The sequence below is a fragment of the Eschrichtius robustus genome, chromosome 16 (assembly GCF_028021215.1).
Source record: "Eschrichtius robustus isolate mEscRob2 chromosome 16, mEscRob2.pri, whole genome shotgun sequence".
NCBI classification, from domain to species: Eukaryota; Metazoa; Chordata; class Mammalia; order Artiodactyla; family Eschrichtiidae; genus Eschrichtius; species Eschrichtius robustus.
The window spans coordinates 73,475,202-73,493,797 of record NC_090839.1 but is presented as its reverse complement, the minus strand read 5'-3'; the positions used below and the strand labels follow the sequence as shown (position 1 = coordinate 73,493,797).

General features: G+C 41.3%; 1 protein-coding gene across 7 annotated transcripts in view; it reads right to left on the bottom strand.

The window, feature by feature from the left end:
- Positions 1 to 18,596, bottom strand: part of TNRC6A (trinucleotide repeat containing adaptor 6A) — a 97,445-nt gene that overhangs the window by 13,603 nt on the left and 65,246 nt on the right. For 6 of the 7 annotated variants that reach the window (XM_068524659.1, XM_068524656.1, XM_068524657.1 and 3 more), the window contains 8 exons: positions 18,369 to 18,449; positions 17,919 to 17,970; positions 12,883 to 13,025; positions 12,058 to 12,195; positions 11,433 to 11,561; positions 10,904 to 10,981; positions 10,430 to 10,640; positions 6,841 to 6,972 (listed from right to left, as the gene is read on the bottom strand). In XM_068524659.1, the coding sequence (XP_068380760.1) occupies positions 6,841 to 6,972; positions 10,430 to 10,640; positions 10,904 to 10,981; positions 11,433 to 11,561; positions 12,058 to 12,195; positions 12,883 to 13,025; positions 17,919 to 17,970; positions 18,369 to 18,449 (964 nt within the window). Of the gene's footprint in view, positions 1 to 6,840; positions 6,973 to 10,429; positions 10,641 to 10,903; positions 10,982 to 11,432; positions 11,562 to 12,057; positions 12,196 to 12,358; positions 12,506 to 12,882; positions 13,026 to 17,918; positions 17,971 to 18,368; positions 18,450 to 18,596 lie in introns of all 7 variants that reach the window. The other variant, XM_068524662.1, reaches the window with a different exon arrangement.

Below are 18,596 nucleotides of genomic sequence, written 5' to 3'. Positions count from 1 at the left end.
CCACCTCTGCCTGGCTAATGCCTGTTTATCTTTCATATCCCAGCTTAAGGGATCACAGGCCTCCTGGCAACCGTTCCCAATTGCCCTCAACTAACTCTAAGGCTAAAATAAATGTATTCCAGCTCCTGAACATTGTACTTTTCTCTGGGCAATGAGGAGGGGAAAGGGATTTTATAAACTCTGGTAAGTCACAAGAATCTTAGGACCATAAAGTATCACAAATTTCCCCAGTCCAAACCTCACTTGACCCACAATTCCCCTGTTAAACGGCCTTGCCTCCACTCTACTCTACTTCCCTTAATGAATCTCATTTTTTGACTCTGGAAGGTGTGCAGTAAAGGGTTAGCACAGGGCTAGACTGCACATGGCAAAGAGCTTCAGGGACTAGCCCTTGATGGCTCCTGGGCTCCTGTAACTCACAGAATAGCATGCCAGATAAGAGTTCCTCTGCATACATTGGGTCACGGCCACGCCAGAGAGTTTATGATAACAATGTGATTTATGGTGAACATCTGTTTTTGTTTGCATGGGGCCTGGGTCATGCTGTTTTTGTCTGAACTCTGAAGGGTCTGCAGGGGGTTGGAGATTGACAAGCAGGTGTGCTCCATGTCTATACAACTGACCCCTGACAAAAAACTGAGGACACTAAGGCTTGGGTAAGCTTCTCTGGCTGGCAATACTTTGTGCACGTTCTCACACATTGTTGCTGGGAGAGTTAAGTCTGAGAAACTGCACTGCGAGATGACAACAAAAAGCTTCTCCTGGTTTCTCCTGGACTCTGTCCTGTGTGCCTTTTTCCTTTGTTGATTTTAATCTGTACTCTTTTGCTGTAATAAACCATAACCATGAGTATTGAGTATTACTGTTTGTCTGAGTTCTGTGAGTTCTTCTAGGAAACCAGTGTCCTTGGGGATCTCTGACACGGAAGATTCTCTTGAATTTGCCCTTTCTTCTCTGCTCCACAACTATCTTACTAGCCCTCTAAGCTTCACTAGATGGGGATAAAAATAGAACCCACGTAAGACTGTGATGCAAAGGATCAGAGCCAGCCAAGCGTCCCCACAGGCCTCTCCTGTCTCCAGGCTCAGCCCATCTCAGCCCAGCCTGACTACTGCTATCAGATCATTCCCCCTTAAAAAATGATCTCTACACTACTCTGGTACCATGGAAAAACAACCCCCGTTTCCTACAACATGGAAATACAACAAATGCCAATGAGGCCAATCAGGTTTTATATACAAGTGAAGCAAGTTGCCTACAGAAAAAAAATCCCATGGTCCCTCCTCAGATAGAAACAAGACTACAGGGAAATATTTCTCTGGTTAGGGGGTACAGAAAAATATTTCTCCACCAACGGGAGGGAAGGTACAGGTGTGAGGGGAATGGGAAGAATGAGCCAGTAAGCACATGGGCAGGAGCCACTCAACTCTGGGTGGTGACTGCTCTCGAGCTTGGTGCTGGCAGATCTTCACATTTCTACAGAGATGCCAGAAATCTGAATCTGTGCATGAAATTTCCTGAACGTTTAAATCGATGTTGGTTCAAAAAAATTATTTTCAAAATAGTGTCTAACAAAACATAACACACAGACCAGCAGTTTTGGGATCTCTTCTAGAATACAAAGTTAGATGCCAATTTTATCTTTGTAAGGACAAAAGAACAAACTGTACCAAAATAATAATGGACATAAGATGATTAACATTTCTCTATTTTTTTTAATACAAGGAAAACTGAAAACAAAGCAAACAAACAAAAAGAGTGTGCCTGAGAAGAAGATTCTAAGTCTCTACCAGGAGAAAGAGAGATAGTAAGAGACGGAAAAGAACCACAGAGCAAAGAGGAGCACTTCTGGGAGAAAATGATAGTATAAACAATTATGAGAATTATTATGATAAGAAAAAGCACTGTCTTTAAACAGACTGAAAAGCTTAAAAAAAAAAACCCCAAAAACAAAACCCCAACCTTTTAAGACTTGAAATTTAGAGGGTTCTTATATACAGATATAAAACTAACCTGGTCTTTCTTTCTAGAGATGAAGACCAAAACCACACCAGGTCAAGGTATATTTCTGAAGTCATTTTTACAAGGAAGGAAAAAATACAACAATGAAGAAAGAATAAAAGCAACCATAGAGGAGAAATTCTATCAAACATTCTTGATTTTTAAGGGGCTAAAGTAAAAGCCTGGAGATCTCAAAATAATATCCATGAAGGGAAGACTACTAGTCTTGGGCTGGTTCAGATTAGTTACAGGGCCTGCTAAAGTAAAGAAAATGAGAACATTTTGGGGGTGGGGAAGCATATAAAAATTTAATTTGTATTAACAATACAAAAATAATTTTAAAAAAGAAAAAATGACAGTTTCAAGGTGTCAAGTAAATAAAGAATAGTAGAATAAACTCACGCACTTATGGTCAATTAATCTACGACAAAGGAGGCAAGAACATACAATGGAGAAAAGACAGCCTCTTCAATAAGTGGTGCTGGGAAGACTGGACAGCTGCATGTAAAAAAATGAAACTAGAACATTCTCTAACACCATATACAGAAATAAATTAAAAATTGATTAAAGACCTAAATGTAAGACCAGAAACCATAAAACTCCTAGAGGAAAACACAGGCAGAACACTCTTTGACATAAACTGTAGCAGTATTTTTTTGGATCCGTCTCCTAAAGCAAAGGAAATAAAAGCAAAAATTAAAAAATGGGGCTTCCCTGGTGGTGCACCGGTTAAGAATCCGCCTGCCAATGCAGGGGAGACGGGTTCGAGCCCTGGTCCAGGAAGATCCCACATGCCGCAGAGCAACTAAGCCTGTGCGCCACAACTACTGAGCCTGCGCTCTAGAGCCCGCGAGCCACAACTACTGAGCCTGCGTGCCACAGCTACTGAAGCCCACGCACCTAGAGCCTATGCTCCGCAACAAGAGAAGCCACTGCAATGAGAAGCCTGCACACCGCGACGAAGAGTAGACCCTGCCTGCCACAACTATAGAAAAGCCCGTGTGCAGCAACGAAGACCCGACACAGCCAAAAATAAATAAATAAAATAAATAAATTTATTTTTTTTAAAAAAAATAAATAAATAAACAAATGGGACCGAATTAAACTTAAGAGCTTTTGCACAGCAAAGGAAACCATTGACAATGAAAAGACAACCTAATGAATGGGAAAAAATATTTGCAAATGATATGACTGATAAGGGGTTAATATCCAGAATATATAACAGCTCATACAACTCAACATGTAAAAAAAACAACAACACCCAATTTAAAAATGAGCAGAAGACCTGAACAGTTTTGCAAAGAGGACAATGCAGATGGCCAACAGGCACATGAAAAGATGCTCAACATCGCTAATCATCAGGGAAATGCAAATCAAAACCACAATGAGATATCACCTCTCACTGTCAGAATGGCTATCATCAAAAAGACCACAGACAACAAATATTGATGAGGATGTGGAGAAAAGGGAACATTGCACACTGCTGGTGGGAATGTAAATTGGCACAGCCACTGTGGAAAACAGTATGGAGGTTTCTCAAAAAATTAAAAATACAACTACTAATGACCCAGCAATCCCACTTCTGGGTATATATCCAAGAGAAATGAAAACAGGATATCAAAAAGATAACTGGGGCTTCCCTGGTGGCGCAGTGGTTGAGAATCTGCCTGCCAATGCAGGGGACACGGGTTCGAGCCCTGGTCTGGGAGGATCCCACATGCCGCGGAGCAACTGGACCCGTGAGCCACAACTACTGAGCCTGCGCTCTGCAACAAGAGAGGCCACCATAGTGAGAGGCCTGCGCACCGCGATGAAGAGTGGCCCCCACTTGCCGCAACTAGAGAAAGCCCTCACACAGAAACGAAGACCCAACACAGCCAAAAATAAATAAATAGATAAATAATTTAAAAAAAAAAAAGATATCTGCACTCCCATGTTTATTGCAGCATTTTTCACAAGATATAGAAACAACCTAAGTGTCCATCAACGAATGAAGAAGGTGTTGTATACTCATACAAAGGAATAATATTCAGCCTGGAGAAAGAAGAAAAATTCTGCCATTTACAACAACATGGACGAACCTTAAGGGCATTACGCTGAGTAAAATATGTCAGACAGAGAAGGAAAAATACTGTGTATCACCTATATGTGGAATCTAAAAAAATACAACAAACTAGTGAATATAACAAAAAAGAAACAGATTCAGATATAGAGAACTAGTAGTTACCAGTGGGGAAAGGGGCAAGATAAGGATAGGGGATTAAGAGGCACAAACTATTAGGCATAAAATAAGCTACAAGGATATACTGTACAGCACAAGGAATTCAGCCAATATTTTGCAATAACTACAAATGGAGTATAACCTTTAAAAACCGTGAATCACTATATTGTACACCTGTAACTTATATAATATTGTACATCAACTATATTTTAATTAAAAAAAAGAATAACAGGAACCTACACTGAAGTAAAGGAGGAAGAGCATCAACCTCCTTATTCTGAAGAAGAGAACGCTACTAGAATATGTTCATTAGATTGCTATGTATACCGGAATAAAACTATGTATTGTCTAAGCTAATTACTAAAAAACAAAAACTCACTGCTCACATTCCAGGTTTATGCAAAATCAAACAATAAAATGCATGATGAAAATGATAAAAAACAGATACTAAGTTTAAAAAAAGAGAGAAGATAAAAAACAAAATTAAAAATTAAAATATAAAATTACCAATTGAATTGAACGAAAAACAAACTTATGATAATAGGCTGCTTATAAGAAGACACCACCACCCACTACCTGCATGTCACATGCCAGGCAATGAGATAGGAGCTTAGCAGTTATTATCTCATTCAATCCTCAACAGTTCTATGATGTATCGTTTCCACTTTACAGATGCAAACACTGTGGCTTAAACAGGTTAAGAACTGGGATCAAATCCCCAGTCTATCTGCCCTCAAAACCTATGCTGCATGATGACACGCCATTTATATAACGCATACTATATACCAGTATGCCCTAGGTAAGTATGCCGAGCACTTGAGAATATACGATATACATTACACCTAAAACAGCAGTGAGAGGAAGGAAACATTTTTACAAAGAAACTGAGGGCCAGACATGCAAAACAGACATGGAAAAATTCATTTTAATCAGAGGAGACAGAAAACCATACGGCAGAAACATTTTTCTGGGTCTCCACGTCCTCTCTCTCTACCCATTCTTCTCCAGGTTTCTTTACTACTACTACTACTACTGGCTCTAGGATTGTGTGTCCTTATTCCCTTCTATGTACCGTCTCTCTGGGCAACCTCGTCCATGTCGACGACATCAACATTCTGATGAACACAAAATCTTACTCTTGCCCAGATTTTTCTTCTGAGCACCAGGCCTCTAATTCTAATTTCTTACTGGGCTTTTTCCACGTTGAGCTATCCCTAAAATACCACACTCAACAAGTCTAAAATCCATCCATGACCTGTCCCAGCAGGCCTGCTTCAATTCCTACATTTACTCTACCATTAACTGCATCACCGTCCACTCATCCTTTCACCTAGCAAATGTCCCCCAAGTGCTGCAATGTGCTCAGTGGGGCTACAGGTAAGCAAAGCATGGACTCTCTCCTCCAGGAATTTATGTCCTGTGACAGAAACAGGCCTAAATGGATACTTACACAAGACAGATACACATAAGAGGTGCTATTCGAACACAAAGGCTGGAGGAGGCTTCTTGGAAATGACTCTTGAGCCCAGGGTAAGGTATAGGGTTGGACTGGGGAAGGCAAGAAGCACAGGAGGCACATCACAGATAATCATATACTTGCAGAATGAATTAAGTTAGTTACCAAGCTCTTTTGTCCTTAATTGTAACACTCTCTTCAGTGCACTCCGTCTTCTCATGTCCGTTGCCCTCTTTCTCACTTAACGACTCCTTTAAGCCTTAGGTGCCTTTAGATATCCACCATTTTCCTGTTTAAGGTGATTTTTTTGGCACAAAAGTTTTCCATGATTGCTCAATACCTACTATTGCAGCGACACCTTCCTCCTTTCTCTCACTTGTACCTTCACCCCCAGACATGCCCACCTAGCAGAACTCACCAGGAGGTCCTGTCTTTGAACGTTTCACATGCTATCCTCTCCGTGGTGTTCTTTCTCCGCTCCTTTGGTAAGCTTGAAGACTCAGTTCAGACCCATGGTTTGTTATTCCTGACTCACTTCTCCATTAGATTTCACATTCTTATACTATTTATCCTATTGTATGTATTAACTTTTACAGCACCTATCACAGTGTGGTAAAGCTGTTTACATGTTTATTTTTGCTACCAATGAGCTTCTTCAGGGCAAGTATTTTTACTTGCTTACATACAGTCAATTGTGTGCGTGTATGTACATATGTATCTATGTATATTCCAGGTGGCCTAGCACAGTTCTTGGAAAGCAGAAAATACTCCATTAACAATTACTAGATGAATGGAAAGAAACTGTTAGAAATCAAATTATGGTGGAAGTTTTTAATCCCTTGTATCAGATTAAATTGAGTAAATGTTAAGTAGAACACTAAAACAATAAAATAATAGCAAAAAACTAAATGACCACCTAAAGAGGGAATAATTAAAAAATAAATGTGTAATCTGACCTGTTTTTCACAATAGCACAATAAAGGTCAATTTTTTTGGTTTTAACTAAGACTTAATAACTAATAAAGCACTTTTTAATAATGAGAAAAGGTTCTTAAGAGAATTTAGCTATGAAAATACATATTTAAAATAAAATAAAGCCTAAATTTAGTATCCTACAGGTTTTTTTTTTTTTGAAGTCAAAATATAAGAACGTATTTTATACCATGTTTGCTGGAGTTTTGATCCAAAGATGTGTTCACAGAAATGCTGTCCACTGTAGTCCACTTCCTTAGTCTTGACTGTGGCTCCTTAATACTGTTCATATCCATATTTACATTCAAGTTTGAGTTCAAGCCTAAAAATAAGATAATAATTTTAAAAAACCACTTTATAAAATATAGCATGTTTTCCTTCTGGTACCACACCTTTCATTTTCTAGAAAAACATATGTAGCTAATCTCGTGTTTTCAATCCTAATGTTCCTTAATAAATATCATCCTGCAAATGTGGCACAGCCAAATGATCATAGACAAAGGCAAGGCAGGCAGGACAGACACTCTGGACTCCTGGCCGATGCCATGCAGAAACAAGGTCAGAAGAAAGAGCCATGGCTCGATTATCAAAGAAAGCAGCACACAGAGATCCTACATAGCTTGTCGAACGCTCATTAGTATAACATTTTCACAGCTGTTGGTACTATAACTGCATTAACTGTGGGAAACTACTCCACATAATTTTGATTATTTTTGAATTCCTTGGCAAAATAACAGAGAATTCTACGACAGCCAAATGTTAAACTTTACCTATTAAAATATACCTTTTAGGTACTTCCCAAGAGAAGAATTACATATGATCACTTTCAGTTGCTAACGTTTGCTTATGAACAATCTTCAACTGCTTCACCCGCCAAAGGATATTATCATTTAGAAGTAAAAATGTCTTGCTCTAACAATTGTACCTTAGGGCAAGACTCCCGTACCCCAAGGTGCAACTTACCTGAACTTTGCTGATGACACACATCAGACTTAGATATTCTCTTGGAACAAAGATGGAAATTTCTATCTTAGATCCTATAGTCAGAAAACTGACCATTAAGCCAGTGTTTCTTCAAGTGTGATCGTGGGGACCAACATCAACAGAATAATCTGAGATGCTTGTTAAAAATGAGAACTTTCTGGAATTCCCTGCTTCCACTGCAGGCGGCATGGATTCGATCCCTGGTCGGGGAACTAAGATCCCAAAAGCCGTGCAGCGTGTCCCACCCCCGCCCCCCGAAAAGAATTGATGTTAGATGTTTTCTTAAACTGAAGTATGCACAGGGTAAGAAATTACAAGTATAGGGACTTCCCTGGTGGCGCAATGGTTAAGAATCCACCTGCCAATGCAGGGGACACAGGTTCGATCCCTGGTCCAGGAAGATCCCACGTGCCACAACTACTGAGCCTGCATTCTAGAGCCCACAAGCCACAATTACTGAGCCCTCGTGCCACAACTACTGAAGCGTGCAGGCCTAGAGCCCGTGCTCCGTAACAAGAGAAGCCACCGCAATGAGAAGCCTGCGCACCACAACTAGAGAGAGCCCGGGAGCAGCAATGAAGACCCAACGCAGCCAAAAATAAATAAATAAAATAAATAAATTTATTTTAAAATTACAGTTTAAAAAAATCATAAAAAAAATAAAAGTATATAAATGGGCACACAACCAAAAGTCAGGATGAGTTCTTAAAAAGTTAAGTCAGGTTCTATTACTTTCTTGCTTCAATCTTCTCAGTGCTGAAACTCACACTAAGATCCTGCATGCCATGTGGCACGACCAAAAAAAAAAAAAGAAAAAAAGAAAACTTTTCAGTGGGAGCCAGAATCTTTGTTTAACACACATCGAGGTGGTTCTTAATCTAAAGTTTCGAAACAAATGTTTTTTAGATACTTGGGCCTGATGAGTCCCTGTGATACCAGGTCAAGCTTAAAACTTTAATAATATAAATTCTCTAATATCACCCCTATTTGGAGAGAGTAATTAAATTTGCTGCTCTCTGGACTCATTAATTAGACCCAATACTTGGCAAGTTTCTTCTGTGAAGGCTTAAGATAGTAAATATCTTAGGCTCTGTGGGTCACATGGTCTCAGCGTCTCTATGCAACTCTGTTGTTACAGCACAAAAGCAGCCATAGGAAATACATTAACAAAAGAGCACGGCTGTGTTCCAATAAAATTTTATTCATAAAATCAGGCAGCTGGCCAAATTCGACCAATGGGCTGTAGTTTGCCAATGCCTGATTTAGACAACCATACTTGTGCTTGCCTGGGTTAAGCAGACTTTTTTTTTTTTTTAAATAAATGTATTTATTTATTGATTTATCTATGGCTGCGTTGGGTCTTCGTTGCTGTGCGCGGGCTTTCTCTAGTTGCGGCGAGCGGGGGCTACTCTTCGTCGCGGTGCGCGGGCTTCTCATTGCGGTGGCTTCTCTTGTTGCGGAGCACGGGCTCTAGGCGCATAGGCTTCAGTAGTTGTGGCACATGGGCTCAGTAGTTGTGGCTCGCGGGCTCTAGAGCGCAGGCTCAGTAGTTGTGGCGCAGAGGCTTAGTTGCTCCGTGGCATGTGGGATCTTCCCAGACCAGGGCTCGAACCCGTGTCCCCTGCACTGGCAGGCGGATTCTTAAGCACTGCGCCACCAGGGAAGCCACTAAGCAGACTTTCTTAATCAAGAAAAAGTCTCTTGCTGTAAGGGCAGCGAGGCTAGGAAATCCCTTACTTAGAAACTTATCTCCTCACTGGCCCAATTTATATGTCCAGTATGTAATCAGTGAGAGTCCCTTCCTTTCACTAGTGAGGCCAAAACCTCTCAGTGTACACTTGGGTATTCTTTTACCACTATACTGTTGTCTCTGGGATGACCCGGCTTCTCTGGTATTCACCTACAGTGGTAACTGACAAGGGAATGTAAAGAGATTGCTAACAACCCCTAAAACTCAAAGTTCCACCTATGTCCTAGCTGAGAGTCCATGGCAAAACCAGGGAGAGCCAAATCATGTATCAGGTTCAGCCGAAGTGAAACGGCACCAGGGGCAACAGCAGGCCCAACTCCTGCCCACCGCCCAGAACGCGCTAGTTAACTGACTGTCTTCAACAAAACTGGGCCTGTTAACCAACAAAGCTGGTTTACAAGAGAGAAAGCAAAAGTAAAATGAATAGGGTGTGAACAATCAAAGGTCAAAATATATTCAAAGGCACAAGAAGAAAAGGGACCTAAGGAAGGAGAAGACATATAAGCCTGCAATCCCCAGAGGGAATAAAAAGCCTGGAGACATCATAAAAAAAGAGAGGGGGGGGAGCTACGGCAAAAGGAATAAAGGCAATCCCTTCTCTCACCCCTATTTTCTACATTTATGCCAGTAATCATTTATAAGTATTTAAACAGTAATTAAAATTTCAGATGTGACTGTTCCCAGTTGTTTCCTCAAAGCAGCACTGCTCAAAATTTCCCTGGCGTGCTCTAATAATTTCAGTCCTCCCCTCCAATTCATATCCTACAATTAAGATATCTGAGTGTTAAAAAGAAATAATATCTTTACACTAACTCATTTCAAATGAGCATGGGATTTTTTAAATAGTGTGATTTTCTCGAATGGAGAAGGGCCTTCCTGAAGCATGAAGAGGCTAACGCTAGAAGGGGCGTGGCCACTCTCTGAGAGGGAACAGCTAAAGATCAGCGTGGCACTCACAAGAGAACATCTGGACAGCTAAGAGAGCAGGATGTTAACCTGTGGTCATGAAGCACCAGCCGAATGCTTTGGCCAAGGAGAAACCCACCTATGGGGAAGTTGCTGAAAGCATTTATTGGTGATGGCCCTTTTTGCAGCTCAGGTGTAGTGTGGGGCATGACGTTTTCAAGGAAAGATTTCATGGCTGGCTGATGGAGTGACTGCTGCTGAGACGGCGGAGTCTGTTGCTTCACCAACAGGTTTGGATCAAGTTGACGAGATGGTTGCATCATCTGCTGCTGCACACTAAGAGGTCGACCCTTAAAACGACAAGATGACTGTGAAAAATTGTGGAGAAAAGTCTTTAGAGACACCTTCATTCCCCTTCATTTTTGAATTCACTTCCTTCTCAGCAGGAAGGTGAAGAATCACTGTATACCAGTTAATAAGACTTCTGGGCAGACAGAAGACTTAATAAACAACCTTTTCCATTACAGTTTAATAAAGGCATTTCGACTGTCCTCTTACGATGGAATTGATATAAGTTGAGAACAAGCAAAGCAAGGGGAAGGATCAGATCTACCTGCTGGTCTTGCTGCTGCCGGTTCCCAGAAGGCACGCTTCTCTGACTCTGCGCCCTTTGCTGCTGCGCTAACAATCGCTGGAGGGAAGATTGCAAAAAGGTCATCAGTATCACGTCATCATAGACTAGCGTGCCCTAGAGTGACGGTGGCAGAGGGACCTGCAAAGGCATGGTTTCATCTAGTCAATGCCCACATGCCCTGCCTCATCTAATATCTCTTGTTTGGACTCTCTGGCCTCCAGCCATTCTGTTGAATTCAGTCTTTTGCTCAATCTAAACTTCCACTTCACCAGGGAAATTTCTCCTGATCATCATACCCCGACCACCAGCCCAGACTTGGCTGGCCTTGCTCACAGAGCACCCTGCCCTTCGAGTTCACCATCTGTCTTCACACATGGACTGTACGCTCCCTGACGGCCATGACTATGCCCGTTTTGTTTCCTGCAACACTTCCTGGGCACATTCCAGTGTTTAGCACACAGTAGACACTCAATAAATGTATACTGAGTAAGGCTATTATTCTACTTACCTGTAACTGGGAGATCTGAGAAAGCTGGTTTAGTTGGGATAGCTGGTTCAGCATGGCTACCTGCTGAGGGCCAAAGAGCGGATTCAGGCCACCGTTGTTTGGTGCATACTTCAGCAATGAAACTGGAACCTTAGGATCACAATGGTAGGTTAATAATAACAGTAAATAAAAGTAACTCAAGCTAACAAAATGTACTGTGTATTTTAAATTATCGGTAGAGCAATTAAAATTTGTGGACTATTACTGGGAGGGGGGGGGGATTGTGTTCTAATAATTGTCTTTCTTGACTTCACTAATTTATTGTTCACATATATTTTCACGTGTTAAGTATATACAGTGACAGAGATGAATCTTAAGCCAGTCAATTTACTTTGCTATTGTCTTCCTCCCCTCAAGGTATTTTATGAAAGAGAATGATAAATTTTAGATTTAAATTATCTTTGACTCACTTTCTTCACCCTACCCACATCCCTCTGTAATAATTAACTAATTCAGAATTAGTTTCATCTCAAAGTTGCCAATAAATACTATGATGATCAACTAGTCATCTCATTCAAATATAAATGTATTTATTCAAGGTTCTTTTCCAGATAAAGAGTAGAGAATATAGTGGGAATTTACTGACCTGAGGGGAGAGTAATGGAGGAGGCACTTGAGCACGGAGATGAGGCTGAGATGAACTGAGAGGTTGTGCTGGAGGCTGCTGCATGCCCCGGGGTTGTGCTGCTGTGTTTCCGACACCAAACATACTGGGATTGCCATTCTACGAAAACAAACAACCGCCACCAAGTAACACTGGGATTCTTTAGGGATAAACACCTCATTACCACACTGAAATATTGATTTAAACACAGCAACTACATGTAAGAGAGATCTTATTACTTATACAAATCAACAGAGAGCCTAAGATACTCATGTGGACTTACCTGTCTAACAGAATTCAAGTTTTGCATACCCAGCCCTGCTATGGAGCCAAGGGCCTGGTTAGGTAGTGCACTATTTGAAGGGGGAAGCTTCATGCTTTGACTGGACATAAACTGCATGTTTTGGGATTCATCTGCTACAATGCCATCCTGATTGGACAGACAGAAAGATGTGCAACACCAGCCAAGCAAACAAGTGGAAGGGAGAAATCATTGCAGGAACAGAAGAGAAGTCATATGACATTCCAGCATCAACAGGAAACAGGCAGAAAACAGAAGAGATCGGATTAGTGTTAATTCCAGAGTACATAAAAAGAACCAAACATACTTTATGGGGTTAAGAGGAAAATATAAATGCAACCTCTATGATAAATCGAGACATAAAAGGACAATGAACTACAAGTCCAGTAATATTTGGCACTGGGTCGTAACACTTTATATTACATGAAATGTTCTAAACTGTTTATTAAGTGTATTGCCCTCTTAGCCAGAGGGTGAAACAAACAAAACACAAACGGACAACTTACCTTATCAAAATAAGGGCTGCGCTCCATGGAAGACTCTTTGGAAATCTGAGGCCGAGAACCAGGGCCTTTCCCGACCGTTCGATTGTAATCACCAATATTTAGGCTATGTTTATCTATCTCCATTCGCTTGTCTTGTAACATTCCTAACAGATGCAGGAGACTACGTTATCAAGTAGGAAGATAGTTAGCCTAGATGGTTTCAGATAAATGTACAGTAGAAAGACAAATACTCACTTCCAAACCAAAATGACTTCTGCCTTGACCAGGACATGTGAAGAATGCACTAGCATTTAATAAATCTTGCATTCCTCACAAGTTGGGTTTAGCGAATACTGTTACTTTATTGAACCAAATTAACTTGAAAGTAGACTAGGAAATAGACGGTTAAGACATCTTTGGTCATCTATAATCTGCTTAATTTTAAAATAACAACATAGTTTGCAAGAACAAACAACAGAAATAGCACCAAGACAAGCCATCACCTAGCAGATGCTTACAAAGTGCCAGGCACCGTTCTGAACGTGCGTGCATTCTCATTTAATGCTAATAACTCTACTATCATCACCCCCATTTAGCAGACAGGGAAAGGTCTTCCTCTTTTCTCAGGGCTTGCTCCGCTCTCCTCGTTCTGACTAAGCTGCAATAAATATGACCTCCTCTCATGGAAAGCCCCTGTCCGGCAAAAAATCTTTACTCAAAATAGCCAGCTCCCAGGCTACAATCCTACTTAAACAAATCTCTAACTTCACATCCTTATCTTATTATACCCGTTCTGGGTTCTCTTTCTCCTCCTCTTTCCATAGCTGAGCCCACCTCTTTGTGTTTCTTCGATGCTGGGATGTACCCAGTATGTTCAAGGTCTCACTCTTTCAATTCTCTCTCTCTCAAACTAGCCTCCCTCAGGCTTATTCACTACCAAGGTGACCCTCAAATACAAATGCCTACTCTGACTTCACTCCTGTGCTCAGTCGCACATCTTTAACTGCCTGCTAAGCACAGCCACTTGAATGCCCCTTTGTCACTTTTGACAGGTGAAACCAAGCACATGATATCGCCCCTAGATCCTCATGGGACTCAAAAGTGGCATCTTCATTCTCCTAGTCACACAGCCTTGAGACCTTGGTTTTTACCTTGCGAAAATACCTTCTCCTCCCATTTCCCAGTTCCTCAGGCTCCACATTTTCTCAGTCCTCAGATCTCACCCATAATTTCTTTGCAACTGCTGTCCTTCTTTGACATGCCTGCTGCTGCAGCCACCACAACACTCACCCCTACTACCCTCATCCTAGGCAAGTGGAAAAGAAAAATTTTAACAAAAGGAAAGTATTCTTAAAATAGGTACAATTTTCAAATGCTGCTGCTTTCCAGAAGTACTGGTCCAGATATGTGAATAACCCACCTTTCAGCACTTGTAATTAAGAGCTCTCCCTTAAATGGCAACGAACTTTTGCAACAACCTCTCCTCTGTTCTCTTTCGCCCGTTAACGGTGTCACCATTCACTGACGCACCCAAGCTAGCCATCTTGAACTCTTTTCCTCACTCTCCACATCTAATCTTGTAACCAAACCCAACCAACTCTCTTCTTCCAAGTCTCTCTCCAAGCTGTTCTTTCCTAACAATCCACATTATTTTTGCCTACCTAAATAAAATCTTTTCAAAAAGTGGCACGATACATCCTCTCTCCAAACCACTCCTCCAACCATTCCACGTCACTTTATTCATTCAGTCGTTCATTCATTTATTTAGTTTTGGCTGCGTTGGGTCTTTGTTGCTGCGCACAGGCTTTTCTCTAGTTGCGGCGAGTGGGGGCTACTCTTTGTTGCGGTGCGTGGGCTTCTCATTGCGGTGGCTTCCCTTGTTGCGGAGCACGGGCTCTAGGCACACGGGCTTCAGTAGTTGTGGCACACAGGCTCAGAAGCTGTGGCTTGTGGGCTCTAGAGCACAGGCTCAGTAGTTGTGGTGCACAAGCTGAGCCGCTCCGCGGCATGTGGGATCTTCCCGGACCAGGGCTTGAACTCGTGTCCCCTGAATTGGCAGGCAGATATCTTAACCACTGGGCCACCAGGGAAGTCCCCGCATCACTTTAAAAACCATCTGAGTGCCAAATGTGGCAGCCGCCCCTTGACCAATCCTTTAAGAAGGCCCTTGGCTAAAGTTACCAATGACTTGTCCTAACCCCCAGGATCAAATCCATTCCAAGACAATCACTTTCCTCTTCTCAAATCTCTATTCTCATCTGACTACTGAAGAATTACTCTATTCTACTCTAACTTGTTCCATTTCTCCTCAGATCTTTCCTTAAATGTCATTATTCCCCCTAGAGTTTGTCTTTGGTCCATTACTCTAAAAGCCTCCAGCCAACCTTCTTTTTCTGTTAAACTTTTTTACCTTTTTTTTTTCCTGGCCGTGCTGGCGCAGCTTGTAGGATCTTAGTTCCCCGACCAGGGATCGAACCCAGGCCTTTGGCCGTGAAAGCGTGGAGTCCTAACCACTGGACGACCAGGGAATTCCCTAGTCAACCTATTTTTGAGGCTGTACTATCATCAGTGTCTAGTTACACTTACTATCTCCAGCCCTATCTCTTCTAAGCTCCACATCCAGATTTTCTACTGCTTACTGGACATCACCACATGGTTGTCATAGCAACTTTAAACTCAGTAACCTTGTCTATCAAACCTGTTTCTCCTACTATATTTCCTATCTCAAATAATGGCCAGTTATTGATTTATTGTCTCTCAGCTCCAAATTCACACTTTTTGACTGCTCTGTGAAAATATCTGGGCTCTACATTTCTTTCCTTCGCCAGTTGGCACTGAGGCTTTGTCACTAGAGGGCGCTGGAGAGACAACTGCAGGCGGCAGTTTTGCCTACGTGCCCTTGGCGGCTTTGGCAGTGCTTCCAGCTTCTCCTGTGCCCTACACTTGCAGTGCAGGGTGGTCAGCCTCGCTCGGAGGCCACCTTCTCCCAGCATTCCCACGTACCTCCAAGCAGCTTTGTAGCAGAGTGTCTAAGGTGAGACATCTCTCCATGAACAGCTTTTCCCAGCACCCTAGAAGGGCAGATTTCCAGCAAGTTCCAACAGCACAGCAGCACAGCAACCTCTCTGCCATTCAGTGAGCCATGGAGGAGGCAGAGCCTTGTCATCACAGGAATAGACACATATTCTGGATACGGACTTTTTTCCCCTGCCATCCATGATCTCACAAAAGGCCTTATCCATCACTCCTCACAGCACTGTGAGGACGTGATCAAGGAACTCATTTCACAGTAAAGGAAGTAGAGTAATGGGCTTAACTAACTGGTCTTACCACATATATCATCACCCAAAAGTAGCTAGCCAAACTGATAGGTACAAGTGGTTCCTGAAGACCCAGTTACAAAGCAAGCTGAAAGACAACATCCTAAAAGGATGGGCTTCTGTCCTACAGGATGCAGTTAAGAACCGATGTCACTGAACCAGCTGGCAAGGGGGCGGGGGGGTCACCTGCTGGCTGGAGTGACTGACTCTGATTACCAAGGGGGACCTGGTTTCCTGCTACAAAATGAAGGCAGAGAAGACTCTGGAATCCGGGCAGGTGGGCAGGGGGTGGGTGTGTGCTTCTGGGGGTGCTTCTTAGTAATTGCATGCCCAGTAGTAAAGGTTAATGAAAAAACTATAACAACCAAAAAAGGCAAGATGACTGAGGGCTCAGACCCTGCAGGAATGAAGGTTTGGGTCACTCCATCAGCAAAAGAACCCAGAGCAGCTGAGGTGCTGGCTGACAGTGGGGAAGTATGGAATGGGTAGTAAAAGAAGGAAGCCAAAGATACCAACGAGAGCTTGTGACCAATTACAGAAATAAGGATGGCAGTAGTTTTGCATGTTATCTATTGCTTATCTGTATAGGCCATTTTCTTTTCTCTTCCCTTTTTTCACTTTTTAAGCTGTTGAACAGCTGTTTAAGCTGTTGATTTTACAATTTAGTCTTTAGGTTACTTCTTATACCTGCTATTCATATATTCATATATTCTTGAGGAGTCTTGTTATTACCTCTTCCTAGCCAATCCCTCATTAGTCTAATAGTGATTCTTTACATTTGTATTAAACTTTCCCTGTTCAAATTACTATGTAGTTTCTCTCTTCTGCCTGGACTCAGACTAATACAACAGCAACAGTACCACATACTAAACTGTCCAGGCAAGAAAGCTGGGAATTATCTTTTACCACACCCTCACCCTCATCCTCCATAGCAAATCGATTCAAGCCAGTTATCAACTTTTATTGATTCTAATTCCTGTATCTCCACTGAATTAAGATTCTTCCCACCAACTGTCTTAGTTTAGAGCTTTGAAAATTCTCACCGGCTACAGCAACAAATCTCTAACCAGTTTTGCTATGTTTAATATCTTTTAGTCTTCCTCTGCTGCCAATGTTTTCTGCCCCAAGATATTTTCAATCTACAGCCATGATTATTTTTGTAAAACATAAAACCAAATCATTTCATTCTCCTGGCTTAAAATTCTTTAATCCCATACTTTCAGAATAAAGCTCAGACACCCAAGCTCCTCATGATTTAGCACCTACCTAGTTTTCTAGCAACCTCACCTAGGTAAAGCTTTTACCGTCACCACACTCCCACCACCTCGACCAATTTATATTTCTTCTTCCATTACGTGGAACTACTTGTTATTTCTCCAGTATGGTTTAAGATATCTCTATCATGTATCTGGGTCTTTGTACACACTGTTCCCTAAATTAAGAAGACTGTATCACTCAACCTGGATAACTTATTCTTGACAGGACTAAATTTGAGGTAACCAAAGACTAACAGTACCACTACCTTAGGTCTGCACAGTGACTTACACTTTAAAAGGCACACTAACTCATAAAATCCCCACATTCTAATGTATGCTAGAGAGAATAGGAACACTGAAACAGAAACCCAGGTCTCCCTCTCCTGGTCAAGGTCAGTGCTCTTTTAGTAGGATCATGTCACAGATAAGTTTCTCCATCAATGATGAATATAAAACTCAAACTGATTTAATTTTTTCTTACCTCCAGAAAGGTCCATCTTATTGCTCTGTACATTTTCTTCTGGTGAGTCTCTCTGAAGAAGGAAAAAGTAGCATGTTAGTAGACCTTAATTTATCAATGAAAATAAATTAAAAGTGAAGAATTTTACTTTATTTCCTTATCTGTGAAATTTAAGTGGCTCATAAAACTTCATTTTTCACTAATATGATAAAAAAAATTTTTAAAAATAAGACGTGAAGAAAAAAGATACGTGATCAATGTTTTTAGCTAAAACTATAAAAATAAAGAAGACCTCAAAGCCAAAAAAAAAAAAAAGAAAAGAAAAAGACCTCATGGAAAATTTTATTCTAACCTCAGCATATTCGTAAGGACTCAAAAGAATTATTTGTTAAGAAAACAAAAAAATGAAATTAGGGTAAGTTTACGGATCACCATTAAAAGGGGAGGAGGTCGCCAAGAAAACATACTTACCGAAAAACTGATATTTGAAAACTGTTTAACAAATGGATTTATCCATGCTTCTTCTTGTTTGTTTCCACCTTTCATCATTCCCTTTGTAAAATAAAAGAGTAGAAAGATGCCATGGCCATCTCTATTTATCTGGGTATAGTGATGGATTAATAAAACTTCAAGACAATTCCCAACTCTCATTTTTAGCCAATAAATTTCTCCTCCAACCAACTCTTCTCACAGAGTTGT